A 14,631-nucleotide genomic window follows, 5' to 3' on the forward strand; every position below is an offset into this window, starting at 1 on the left:
AAATTGAGCTATGGTTCTAGTTCCAAATATCTCAAAGAAGCCAATTTAAGGAAACAGAAGTATCCAGTAAGATATTAAGAAGCATGTACAAGGTGGCTCCATGGGTGCCCAAATTCGAGAAGTACTCCACCAGGGCACCGATGGCACTGTGGTTTAGTTTTCCGTCCCCTCCATTCAAAGACTCATTCATTCTATAGTTACTCCATATGCACTATGCATTATGAACTGTATGAGGTACAGGCCGGGGCAAGGTAGAGAGTCAGATACAAATCTGCATGACATGGACCTTGACTTTAAGCAGCTCATGGTTCATATCACAAACAAATATGCAGAGTGGCTTTTGATAAATATTGGGGCCAGTAGCTCAGACTGAAAGAATGGGGTTCAAAGATTTCAAAGTGAAGAGAAGCCCTCAGCGAGGTTATGAAAGGTGGACATTCTGATTCAGATAATTGTTTCAACAGTCTTCTCAATTGGGTGAATCTGGTTTCTTTTTCAATTGCCTTCATGCCTAGTGATTTTTGTTTTCTTCCTGAAAATTACACCTGTTATAATCCAATCAGGCCAGCTCTTAACAAAAATTTCAGTTTGTCCTGATTGCCTCTAGAGGTTGCTATTGCCATATCAAAGGAATCCAATATGGCAGACACTAAGTATTGCACAGTTTCTAGAAACCGCAAGCCACTGAAGGGCTTAAAACTATTTTACTTGGTTGAGTTGTAGGAAGTTTTTCCTCATGACAATTCTTCCCTGGAAAGAGAAGACGTGAAGAGTGTTCTTTCATAACTCTTCCAGATCCCTTCTACTACCACCGGTGTTGCAAAAAAAATGTGAGAGAAAATCTGGTGAGAAGAAAAATCACGAAAAAAGTTTGATACTTATTTCCACTTCTCACAAAGTAAAATTGAGCTCGTCACTGCATTTGGGAAATGTCCTAATGTAATCAGGCCCGGGGACTATGCTGTGGCTGCTTCCAAAGAAAAAAGAAATTGAGTCTCACGATAACTTGAAATATGTCTCTTGATTTCTTTACATTTTTCCTCTACAAAATGTTCAAATATATCACAAGTCAATATGCCAACATCACTTCCATACTCACCTATTTTCATCTTGTGTCATATTGTACCATTAGCACATTTCTATATGCAACGAAACAGATGGCCTGAGACAGTACCAACTGGCACCATTTACATTAGCAGTACCATCGATGCTGACGAAGGCCAGAGATGGGCCGGGATAGACCACGCCCACGTTGCCATGAGTCACACAAAGGCAGACACTGCACCTTACATGTGGACCCATTTTAATTTATATAAAAATACTGATAATACTAAGGTATTAAAATTGTTAATAAAATATTGCTTAAACTGATCACTGCAAAGCAAGTGGAATACCGAAATACACCAAGTCAGAGTGTTCATTTTGAAGTTTTTGTGGTAACCCACTCTCCAGAGGTTCACTGTTTTAAATGAATCTGCTATTAATTAAATGGACAAGTAAAGCACTTTCCTGGAGCATAAAAGATTTAACACCACTTAATCTAAGATTGATTTTCTTTAGATAATATCTAACATACAAAATACTCTTGGGATTTCTCTAGTTACAGCTTTCCTTACTTGGTTTTAGTCTCTCAAAATTCAAGTGATGACCACAGCTGTTTATTATGAGAAATGGACTTCATGATTAAAAATTAAATTGATTTCATTTGAGTACATTTCTATTGCTAAAAATGAGCCTTCTTCATAGTTAGACTGCACTTGTTTGCTGCAACGTGAAACACCACGAAAAAGGTTCTCAAAAAAGCTAAGGGAAAACTCTGTCCACCTTTTATAATAGGATCTATATAAAGCCAATTATTCATCCACATGACGGTAGCAATGTATTCTGGAGAACAAGAGTTTCATATTAAAACTGGTATTCTGTTTTATTTCTAAATATACCATGGGAATAGGTATACAAAAAAGGACCTGAATGGCCAGTTACAGAGAAGTATCCATACGTAAAAGACATAAAAAAATGTAAACACATATATTTCAGCACACTAGATTCCCAGCAAACAATAAAGCAAAGCTTAAGTATGCTCTGACTTCATTCTTCTTAGCTTTATAAGTCAGAAAACAAGAAAGGGATAGAGAGCAGGTCCCCTTATCTATTTTCTCTCAAGATGCCAAAAAGCGTAGTCGGGCTTTCGTTTCACTTATGTTCTGATATTATTGTACTGCTTTTGCTACAAGCAAAATGAATGTACTTTTTCTACTCAGGAATTCTGCTAATCCATAAATCCAATTCATCTTGTCACCTGGCATTTATTATTTATAGAAGAAAAGTGAGTGCCGGCGTCCTAGGAAACTGTGCCGGCGTTCTGGGTTTCGTGCAATCCACAGATTTCGGAAACAAATGAGAATTTATTATTCCTTTGAGAACTACTTTGAAGTTTCGTATTTTCAAAGATCTTGGAATAGTTCAAAATAAATGCAAGTTGTCTCTGTACTATGCACAGTAAAAACAAGGTCATACAGAATTATAGAGGCCGAGTTTCCAGGAATTAACTACCTCATTTCCCTGCTTCCTCGGCATCTACTGAAAAATCTCCAAACGATCCACATGTTAGGTGGGTGGAGTAAGCCCTCGCCTTGAAAGTTTTAATAGAGATTTTTCAGTCTCCAAGTAGCCTTATCCTAGTGAATAGGGAGAAGGGAGTTGCCTGTGTTATTGGAGAACAGGACTGAAGTTTAGACAGGGAAGAAAGCTTAAAAATCAGTCATTTCAAACCTCCCTTTTTTAAGGAAGGGAGATGAGATAAAGCATTTCCTTTCTTTTTACTTCTTATCCTTCTGGAGAACATGACCAACACCAGCATTTGCATATAAACAGCGTGTAATTTGAAACATATTTTGTCAAGTTTCATAAGAAATAAGTCGTTTTAGTATTTGAACATCAAAAAATGAAACAAGCAGGACCTCAATAAAGGGGGAAAGCCCATATAACAGGAAACACCAAGGTTGGGGTGTGCCTAGCATGAGATCAGAACAAGTAAGAAGTTAATGCTTTCATGATACTCCTCCTGCCTTTTCCTCTTGGAGCTACTTCATGGGAATAGCCTCCCGACTGAAAAGATACAGAGAGTCTTTTTAAGAAGAAATAATGTAAGGCCCTATTTAAAAAGAAATTGTATCAGAGTCACTAAAATTGTTTCACTGGTAATAGTGTTAAAACTGCACATAGTTATCATTACCATCCTCTCAAGAAAAATATGTGAATTAAAGAAAAAAAGGCAAATAGTCACAGAATTTCCTGCGTAAAACATTTCACTTGTTACACTGTTTTTAAATTCATGTTTAAGAAAACATCCCATTTATACACTGCAATTGACAACATTTTGTAAAATTATAAAAACTGATGTCAGTTATTCAAAGAGAAAGCAGTCTTACAATTCTAAAATACTCATCTTCCATTGTTAAGTCCTTACTTGTCCATTTTAAAATTGCAGGTTATGGGGGCGCCTGGGTGGCACAGCGGCTAAGCGTCTGTCTTCGGCTCAGGGCGTGATCCCGGTGTTATGGGATCGAGCCCCACATCAGGCTCTTCCACTATGAGCCTGCTTCTTCCTCTCCCACTCCCCCTGCTTGTGTTCCCTCTCTCACTGGCTGTCTCTATCTCTGTCGAATAAATAAATAAAATCTTTAAAAAAAATAAATAAAATTGCAGGTTATGGAAATTGGCATTTTGGATGCTGAGAGGAACAGGTTCTTTTGAAATTCAAAAGTTAAAAATAAAATGAATGGTGCATTTTTGTCTAAGAAATATAAATAATTTAGGGAAGTATTAGAATTTCACAGCTGTTCAGGAAAATCCTCATATTTCCCAAAATAACACTTCACACAAACATTTAAGAATTTTAGATCCGTCATTAATCCCAAACTGCTCCTGCTGGGCTGGCCAAATCACTGCGGTGCTTTAAAAGCCCAAACCTCGAGTCAACCTGAATTTGAGGAAAATCCCATTGCAGACTGCACAGAGGAGATGGTAGAGGAACATTCACAGATATGAACAGAATGAATGAGCGAAACCGCCACCATACCCAAATTAGTGGAAGGAACCAGTGTTTCCAGCAAACGATAACAGAATATTTGCTGAATATTCAACTGAGATTCTGATGCATATTTAAGCAGGCTCATAATTTAAATCCTGACTAATGTCTAAGATGGCACATTGATCATTTAGCTTTCATTAGTCAACCTGGCAGCTTTCCATGCTCATTTAAATTTCATTTTACCTCTGTAAAAGTATTGGGAGGTAAAGAATATACAGTGTAATAGTAACATAACACCACTGAGAATGAATTGGTAGCCCCCCTGTACATTGACTTGGGTTTCATTCCCTGAGGCTGTGTATCATTCTTATTTTATTAAGCATGGCTGGCTCAAAACTCTTAACTCATCTGTAATTGTGTGTGTAAGTGACGCATACGTACTAACACAGACATAAAAAATGAAGAAGAAAACAATACACAGAGTGCTGTTCCAATCATGCATTACTGCCTGTCAAAGCACCACAAACTTATTGGCTTAAAACAATAAGATATTATTATCCCTAGTGGTTCTGTGAATTTTTTGGACTCGGGAAATCCTTCAGTTGGAGCAGATGAAGCTGGGGGTGATGTCATCATAATGCTCTACCAGGCTGTTTTTCCAGGACAGATCACACAAAAGTCTGGTAGTAGTTGCTGGCCCTTTGCTGGGAGTTCAGCAAGCACTGCTGAGAACCTACACATGACCTCCCCACATGGTTGGGCTTCTCACTTCATGACGCTGGGCTCCTGGAGCGAGCATCCCAAGAGCAACAATTCCAAGACACTCGGTGGAAGCTTTAAGATTTCTTGTGAACAAGCCTAGGCAGGATCAAAATGTTACTTCTGCCATGTTCTATTGGTCAAATAATCACTAAAGCCAACCCAGATTCAAGGGAAGGCAAATTCTACCTCTGGATGGGAGCAGCAAAATCGTATTTCAGGGGAGTATGTAAGATGGGAGATATTAATGCAGTGATTTTTGGAAAACACAATTGGCAATAATGCAAATAGGACATTGGAAGTAAGATGAGCATGGATTATGGTGGAAATACTGTCAAATCGGACTTTCCTTACTCGTTTTTTTTTCTTTTTTTAAATGAAGGTTTCAAATCCTACATATTTTCTGCACTATTTTAATCAATACACAGAAGCTTCAAATAGAAATTTACTATAGTAGCAACATGAAACTGCACATTTTATTCCTAATTTACAATTAAGAAAATGGCAGAATAGAAGAAAAATTCTTGCTGAAACATGGTCTTATCTGTAAGACAATATATCCAAGTAAAATGTATAAAATTCAAAAATGAAAATCAAAATGTCTTCCTGTTTTTATCGCTTTTCGATAAATCATGTTTCCATTTACTAAACCAGCTAAATGATAATAATAAACTCCAAGGTTTATCTAGGTTTTGTTTTGTTTTGTTTTGTTTTTTCCTTAGAGAGCGAGAGAGAGAGAGCAGAGTGGGGAGGATCAGAGGGAGAGGGAAAGCGAGAATCTTAAGCAGGCTCAATACAGCTAGTGCAGAGCCCGATGAGGGGCTTCATCTCATGATGGTGAGATCATGACCTGAGCCAAAATCAAGAGTCAGATGCTCAACCGACTGGTGCCCCGAGAACCATTCTTAAGAATGTATCCAACTGAGAAGCTGAGAAAAGACAACTTCTAAGGAAGTCCTCCTTGGAACCATGATGAGTGGTCACAGCTGCCCAGCCTAAGGCATAGCCAAATGGTTTCCCATGTTATAATTCCAGCAGCTGTTTTATTGTTGCCTGGGAACTCCAAATGGAGATGTTAGAATGATCATTTTAAAAGTTTCTAGATACAAATAATGTAACTTGTAAGTTAATTAATAGATAGTGATTTGCCACATCCACACGAGGTGGAAATTGGTCTACTGTGTGTCTATTATTATAGGTCTCAGACACTAAATCATCTCTAAATAAATTTACATAGTCTCATCAAAAGAATAATAAAATAAAATAAGTTTTGTTATCTTTAATAAAAGAATTGATCTTGAGCTGTTGGGGTATTTGCTTCCTCTTTTTGTACAAACAACAAATCTTCATTCTTCAATCTTCAAAAACTATATTTATTCATTCCAAGATACAGATTGCATCTGTAGAGATATCATCATTAAGAGATTACACATGGTTTCTGGCTCCATGAAGTTTACATTCCAGCCCAGCAAACAGGAAGTGATAATAGAGTGTGAGAAATCTGAGGGCTGGGGAAATAGAGTGTACTGTGAAAACATGGGAAATGCCAATTACCCTGACTCAGAAAAGGCAGAGACTGGAGAGAGGAGTGGTGTCCTACTGGAAGAAATAATTTGACCAACGGGATGAACAGGATTTATTTAGGTGAAAGTAGCAGTAACAGTGTTAAAGACAAAGGGAAGAGCAGGTGCAAAGCTCAGAGGATAGAGAGAACAAGATAAAAACAAAGGTTCTGAAAGAAGTTCTGTTTGGCCGGGCTGTGGGAGAGGAAGAGGTAAGATGGATAGGGGATGTAAGTAGTTTCAATCATTTTGATTACTTTCTACCTTTTCCAGTGAGTAACTGGGAATTATCAAAGGGTTTAAGCAAGAAAATGATATGAGATATATATGCATTTCAGAAAAAACAGTAGAGATATAGAATGGAGAAGAGATTGGAAGAAGCTTAAAGGGAGGCTGGAAAATTATCCAATCTCTAAAGAATGATAGCTCCCACAAAATGTAGAGAAAATGAAGAAAAGTGGTAGAATCCCCAAAATACAGTAATTAGGAAATAGACTCTAAGGCTTTGACAATTAATTAAAATCAGGGGGTGAAAAAGAAAAGTTTTTAAATTCTCTTTAAAATGAGACCCGGGGCCCCTGGGTGGCACAGCGGTTAAGTGTCTGCCTTCGGCTCAGGGCGTGATCCCGGCGTTATGGGATTGAGCACCACATCAGGCTCCTCTGCTATGAGCCTGCTTCTTCCTCTCCCGCTCCCCCTGCTTGTGTTCCCTCTCTCACTGGCTGTCTCTATCTCTGTTGAATAAATAAATAAAATCTTTAAAAAAAAAATAAAATAGGGGCGCCTGGGTGGCACAGCGGTTAAGCGTCTGCCTTCGGCTCAGGGCGTGATCCCGGCGTTATGGGGATCGAGCCCCACATCAGGCTCCTCTGCTGGGAGCCTGCTTCTTCCTCTCCCACTCCCCCTGCTTGTGTTCCCTGTCTCGCTGACTGTCTCTGTCTCTGTCAAATAAATAAATAAAATCTTTAAAAAAAATAAAAAAATAAATAAATAAATAAAAAAATAAAAATAAAATAAAGTAAAATAAAATGGGACCCAGTTTATCTTACTCTTTAGTGAAGGATTAAAGTCTACGAAAAATAATGTTTTATTAATTTATATAATGAAAAATATAAATTTTTATATGGGAGTGAAGATCTTAAGATAATTTATGAAAATCAGTTGGTTTATTTTGTAACCACTTATACAGGACAAATATTCATTTAATTTCTATATAAATAGGATAATCATAAGACAAATACCTGGAGTATTTTATCCATTCCATTTGCTGGTAAAATATACAATTTGAAAAACGAGGAAAAAAGAATTAGATAAAAAAAAACCAATATTGATGAAAAAAAACACCACAGTATTCTAACTTTCTAGTTTCTTCGTTATTCACACTCATACTGAAAGAAAATTAAAATCATATGTAATTTAAAGATATATTAACTAAAGTTGCATATTGACTTTGAGGAAAAAGGACTTAGGGCTACTTAATGTTGTCCAGGGGCGCCTGGGTGGCACAGCGGTTAAGCGTCTGCCTTCGGCTCAGGGCATGATCCCGGCGTTCTGGGATCGAGCCCCACATCAGGCTCCTCCGCTATGAGCCTGCTTCTTCCTCTCTCACTCCTCCTGCTTGTGTTCCCTCTCTCGCTGGCTGTCTCTATCTGTGTTAGATAAATAAATAAAATCTTAAAAAAAAAAAAAAGTAATGTTGTCCAATGGAAACAGAAGGCGATAAAAGCCACTAGAGCAAGGCACAAATACTAGGCACATAAGAAATGTTTAAGTTTCTAGTAGCTGTGGTTAAAAAAAACAAACAGGTGAAATTGATGTTCATGATTTATTTTTATAGAACTCAATGTATCCAAAATATTATCATCTCAACATGTAATTTGCTTAAAATATTTATCAGCAATTTTGTGTTCTTTTTGTACTGTCTTTGAAATCTGTTCTGTATTTTACCCATAGTACATCACATTTCAAATACTTAGTAGCCACATGTGGCTAGTGGCTATCCTGGTGGCTGGAGACCCACCAAGAGGCTGCTTGCTCTCTTACTGTGCCTTTACAAATTTAGCAGAGGGTTACAATAAGGAAAGGTTAAAAAAATTTTTTGTAAAATCGTGTGGATAGTTGTTTTGTTATGTAGATGTGGCCATTGAGAACAAAAGTTAAAGACAGAGGAACTGCAAATTGCAACTTTGCCCATAAGGTGACAGGAGTCAACAAGAGTATTAGAAAACAGAATATGTATTCAAAAATCCAAAATCCGAATAAACTTTAAATATCAAACTTTAATCCCTTTAAAATAACTCATTTAAATACAGCCTGTAAAGCTTAATTTAAAAATCTCCTGGCAGCTACTTCATTTGGAAATGGCAACTTTTTTTTTTTTTTTTTTTGACACCAGTAGTTCCACAAACCCATGGCAGGGCATTGCAAACCAGTTTCCATTTTGATTTAATGCTGTTTTAAGTTTATAAGAAAAATGTCACTATGTAAACAACAGACATTTTGATTAAACACTACAGTTCTTATTTTGGCTGTTAAATCAATAATGCAGCTGGATTGAAGGTAGTTTACATTCCCTCAAAACTGGGCTTCGGTTCAGCTAGTATTGCGCTGACATCATTTTCCAGCAAGATCTGGCCGCCTTCAGCAGCCGGTTTAGAAATAATCCTTTACAAACAACCACATAATTTTCAACCTTAACACATTTCAAGAAGAGGGTCTTACAAATGCCTGTGCTTAAAATAGGTCAGTCAATCCAAAAATAGTCTAGCATCTAATGTGTAATTTACTAGTAAAAACTTTAAAGCTAATTTAAACAAGCATAGAAGACAAAGGTCTTTGGGGACATTCTTTCTTTCGTTCACCTGAAACTGACTTTGGTAGTGCTCTCCTATTTTCTTTTCTACAGTATCTTAATTAATATGTAACTGGGAGCAATGCTTCTCAAATTTGTTTTGGTGGCCGAACACACCTGAAAGCCACTGTGCTTTCTCCTAAACTTGGAGCCCATGGAGAACGTCATCGAAAAGAGAAAATAAGACCCATCATATATCTAAAATAAAACCACAACTCCTAGCACATATAAGCCATTAAAAATGGGGCAGTTAAACAGATCACAATAGGGCCATGTTGAGATTTTCAGAGAACGTAAATTTACAACTTGAATATTCCAGGTCGGCAACCAAAAGTTAAAGGAAAAAATATAACACAAAAATGCTAAAATGTATTCAAGACCACCCAATAACCATTATTTTATTTGAATTAGAAAAGTCACTGTGATTTCATTTCAGCAGCAAGACACCAGCTGGCTGAGCAAGTCTTCCGGGCCTCTGTTTAAGAATCACGAACTCAACCTTTAACTACGGACTTCAAATTGCTTACCTGTAGAAATTCTCTGACATTAGATCCCAGGACGCGCAAGATTGTATCATAACCAGACTCTTGACAAAAGACAAAAAACATCTTCCCGAACATTTGGAGGATCTCCCCAGCATTGAGATCTATTTATAGGTTTGGGAGAACAACAGCAATAAAACATATTACAGCTAGAATACTGTTAATGGGAAGAATGAAAAGAGGTGCATAATTAAAAACTAAAATATCCTCAATTTTTGTGCAAGTAGTCATCGATCACAAGAAAAAATTCTGGCCTGAACAATACAATGAAATCTATGAAGACAAAACATTGACATGTCAGTAGCGTAGATGTGTACCTACGTGCAAAACAATCAGTTTCTCAGCTAGCACAACAAACTACTTAATTTTGAACTTTTTAAACCTATATTTAATGTACTAGCTGATTTTTTTCTGAAAAACAAAGAAAAAAATTATCAAGAATGCACATGACAGTATTCTGGTGAAAAATGGTTTTTGTCATGTAAATATGCATACTTAGTAAGTTGGTTACATATAACCTGTACCCCAATATCCTACTTTTTTCTTAATGTTCAATAATTAATATTTCCTAAAATCTTTAGGAAATATTTTTTTTCCTGTAATATCAATTTTAATTGCCATCTCTTTAACTTAGGGACACAACAATTTATTTAATCAATCCACTCTTATCAAAAATGTAGACTTTTTCAATTTTGATAATACAAGTTATTCCAAAATGAAAATATACATGAATCTTAATGCAAATAGATCTAATAATTCCTTTAGGAAAAATTCCTAAGGATTCCTAAGGAATTACTTTAGGAAAAATTCCTAAGGAAAAATGTTTGTACATTTTTTTAAAGGCTTTGACTAATGATGCAAAATTATTCTCTACAATGTTGTCTTAATTTACCATCAGATTAACAATAGGTGCAATTTCCTCTTTGACTCTACTTTTGACCACACTATATGCTTAATTTTTAAAAATTACCAATAATGAATCAAATTTCATATTTGTTTCAGTTTTTATTACTAATGAGGCTGAATATTTTTATTAACAATCTACCAAACTTTCTTTGTAATTCTTTGTTATTCATTGTATTCATTTTTGTAATTCATTGAATTCTGCAATAAATATTTGCTCTTCTAGTTATCAGTGGCAAAGCTAAAAAGCATCTTCCTATTCTATCCAAACTATAGCCTTGATGTAAATTAAGCACATGAGAATAACTTTGAGAACAGCTCTTTTTTCCATGAAGCCGTTTTAGAACTTTGCCTACTTTGCTTGAGCTTTCCCTGATGTAGATCTCAGTTTCTTGTTTCTTTTACCAATAGTTAATGGAATAAGAGATTGCAAGAGAGATTTGGGGACAATATTTTCTGCATACTACACTTTTGTAATTACTGTGTTGTTGACAACATAACTGAAGTTATTATTATATTACAGTAATTGTTTTCTACCCCAACACATGGTTTTCTGTGAGGGGATGCAGAGAGCTTCTCCACTCTCTAAAGAGCTTGTAAATGAAAACGAGGACTCTGGAAAGCCTGAGCCTTCCCTCCACCATTGTGCAGTGTACAAGCCACGTAACTCTACAATAGGATCTTGGTTCATGTATTCCTTTGGGCTTCTATGTGTAACTTAGCCAAAGAAGGAAAGTCACATTCAACTTACTGAGGACTTTGCTTGCAGCAGCAACCAAATCGTAAGTTTTAGAATCATCATATATTATTCTGACAAGAAATTGTCCTTCTTCATCTAACTGTGCCTCTTTTCTGGAAAACAAAAACAAGAGACAGAGGGCAAATGTTGAAATAAAAGAATAGCTACTATAGTTAAAACTATTGTATAAACAGTGGTTTTACACCTGAAATGATACGTTTTCGGCAAATTTGTTTAAATCAATGCCATGTGTCTAAAAGTCTAATGATTGAGAAGAAATCATTTCACATTCTCCTCCCCAGATCAAAATAATATATTTAAGCACAGTTCAGCAAGACTAGCATTTATATAGTACTCTAATGCCCGATACAATGCCTGATATTACCTATAATCAAGAAATAACTTTTGGTTTAACAAATAGTCAGCAAATATTGGTTGAGTCCCTATATGTGCCAGGCATGGTTCCAGGCATTAGGTATTGAGCCTTTAGCAAGATAAACAAAAAAAAACCTGACCTCTTGCGACATACGCGTTCTAGGAGGGGAGATAGACCAGGCATAAAACTAATAAGTAACATATAATGGTAAGTAGTTTGAAGACAAATAAAGACATGTAGTGGGGTAGGGAGCTTGAGTACAAACGCCAACAAGCCTCCCTGAGATACTGGCCATTGAGTCGAGTTTGAAGGAAGCGCTGCGAGCGAGCCATGAGCAATGTGGGGAAGAGGGCCTGGGCATTGGAGGACCAGCTCAAACAGGGGTGGGGGCAGAGTAGCTGTAAGGGAATGGGTCAGAGTGGTAACAAGGGGCCTGGGTGGACATTGGGATGACTGTGGCATTTACTTCAAAGAGATGGATGGTTTTGGCCTTTGTGACATGAGCAGCAAGAGGAACTGACCTAGGTTAAAGGAATCCATCCTGTTGTTGCATTGAGACTGGACCAGAAGGTTGTAGGACAGAGCAAGGAGACCAGTGGGGAGACTACTGCCAACACTCGGGTGAGAAAGGCTGGTAACTTGATTCAGAGTGGAAGCAGTGCAAAGAGGGAGAAGTTGTCCAAACCGAGTATCTTATGAAGGCAAATTCAACATGATTTGCTGATGGGTTGGATACAGGGTGTGAGAGAAGGACAGCACACACAGATAACACTGAGGGTTTGGCGTGAGCAACTGGAAGGATGTTGTCACCAATGGCTGAACTGGGAAAGGCTGTTGGAAGTGGAGTGGAGCAGGAGTGGGTTAGACCAAGGGCGCTTGGGTGACTCAGTTGGGTAAGCATCCAACTCTTGATTTCAACTCAGGTCTTGATCTCAGGGTCATGAGTTCAAGCCCCACCCTGGGCTCCACACCCAGCATGGGACCTACTTAAAAAAAAAAGAGTTATGTTTTAAACATACTAGGTTTGAGGTGCCAAGTGGACTGATAAAATCTCCTAACATTTCCTTAGTTAACTAAATACAGTAGCTCAAAATATATATAGCATTCATGAAAGGAAGTTATACTTACCATTTTTCATAGTTGTCATGATCATATAAATATATTTATCTGGGTAAGATTTGGATTATTTTTCTCAAACAAGTGTCCAAAGGAGAGATCTATTATTCAAAATATTGCCAGCTGTAGAAGAGAACTGACAAGTTTGCAGATATCTTTTCCAGTGTTAAATTCACAAAAATAGGTGGAGCTTGGAAATCTCTCAATCCGATTCATCTGAATCCCTGCAGGCTGCCAGGAGAATGCAAGACCAAGCAGCCACTATCATCAGGTGAACTTGCAACATGGTAGCTTGAATAGTGCTTATGAAATGCTGCCGGGGCAGGCCAGGTCTCTTTCTCTCTCTCTCAGAAGCTGTGTTTCGCAGCTGCTCTCTGTGGCTAGAATACCAGCATCTGCTCAAGGGATAAACTCCAAATGGTGGCATGTATTAGGTCCGGAGGGATGGAGATATTCTTAAAAAGTACCCTGTGTTCTTAAGAACATACCGTTTATTTGCCTGCAGTTGTGTATAACATTGCATGGAGAGAAAAAGAAAAAGAGAGAGGCTGATTCTGGTAGGCCCCGAGCTCTGAATTTCAGAGCCCAGAATGGAACAGCTGAATGAACTTGGACAACTCACACAAAGCACATGAGCATTAAACCCCCACTTTTTTTTTTCTAAGATTTTATTTTATTTATTTGACAGAAACAGCCAGCGAGAGAGGGAACACAAGCAGGGGGAGTGGGAGAGGAAGAAGCAGGCTCCTAGTGGAGGAGTTTGATGTGGGGATCAATCCCAGAACGCCGGGATCACGCCCTGAGCCGAAGGCAGACGCTTAACGACTGCTCCACCCAGGCGCCCCTAAACCCCCACTTTTTAAAAACAAGAGCAATAATATAACCCAGCTACCACATTGTAAGAGACTCAGTGTGCGAAAGTATGCTCTAAGCTGTTGAGAGCGTATATGTATCTATCTATCTATCTATATATATATTACTAATGACCATAGTGCTTCCCATGCCTACGGATTCAAAAAATTAAAGAGCTGTAGAGATGTGGCAGTCTTCCTTTTGTGGTACATACACAGCTATGAAAGGACGGGAACACACGTTCCAAACCTCAAATCTTTTTAATACCAGAGGTCAGTGAAACAGCCCCAAATTATGAAGACATAATGTACAAACACTGACTTACCTCTTGATAAATGCCATTACATGTCTTACACATTCTCATTTCTAATTGTATAAAAACATAAAATATAGGGAGGGAAACCTTTTAAAGAATCCTCCACTATCCCAAAAACCAGTGCTAATATATTTGAGTTGTGCATGCTTGAAAATACTTGTATGCATGACTCACTCCAGATAGATACTGCCTTAAAATCTCCTTTTTTAACTTAGTATTTGATGGATATCTCTTCATGTCAATAAATACAGTTCTATACTTTGCATAAAATTGCATTGTATAGACATATTGAAGTTTTAATAAACATTTAGATTACTTTTATTTTTTCAAATATAAACAATGTTGTGATGAGTATCTTAGTAGCTAATAATTGTATTTCTATGTAAAAATGGAATAAATTTTTAGAAATGGGATTGCTGATTTGAAGGATATGGATAACCTAATTTTTCTCATTTTGCCAACTAACATTTTATTACAAAATAGCATTGGTCAACATATTAGAATTTTGAAGCCTCTAATTTAGGGTATTCCAATAAAACATAGATACATTTTAATTAACTATATAATGACGTATAAATTACT

General features: G+C 37.2%; 1 protein-coding gene across 4 annotated transcripts in view; it reads right to left on the reverse strand.

Annotated features, from left to right (window-relative positions):
- The window catches only part of GUCY1B1 (guanylate cyclase 1 soluble subunit beta 1), a 53,722-nt gene that overhangs the window by 25,300 nt on the left and 13,791 nt on the right, over nucleotides 1-14,631 (reverse strand). For 3 of the 4 annotated variants that reach the window (XM_019804964.2, XM_019804963.2, XM_002924331.4), the window contains exons 3-4: nucleotides 11,402-11,502; nucleotides 9,733-9,851 (exon numbers count right to left, since the gene is read on the reverse strand). In XM_019804964.2, the coding sequence (XP_019660523.1) occupies nucleotides 9,733-9,851; nucleotides 11,402-11,502 (220 nt within the window). Of the gene's footprint in view, nucleotides 1-9,732; nucleotides 9,852-11,401; nucleotides 11,503-12,893; nucleotides 12,913-14,631 lie in introns of those variants that run through there. The other variant, XM_034661477.1, reaches the window with a different exon arrangement.

Source organism: Ailuropoda melanoleuca, chromosome 5 (assembly GCF_002007445.2).
Source record: "Ailuropoda melanoleuca isolate Jingjing chromosome 5, ASM200744v2, whole genome shotgun sequence".
NCBI classification, from domain to species: Eukaryota; Metazoa; Chordata; class Mammalia; order Carnivora; family Ursidae; genus Ailuropoda; species Ailuropoda melanoleuca.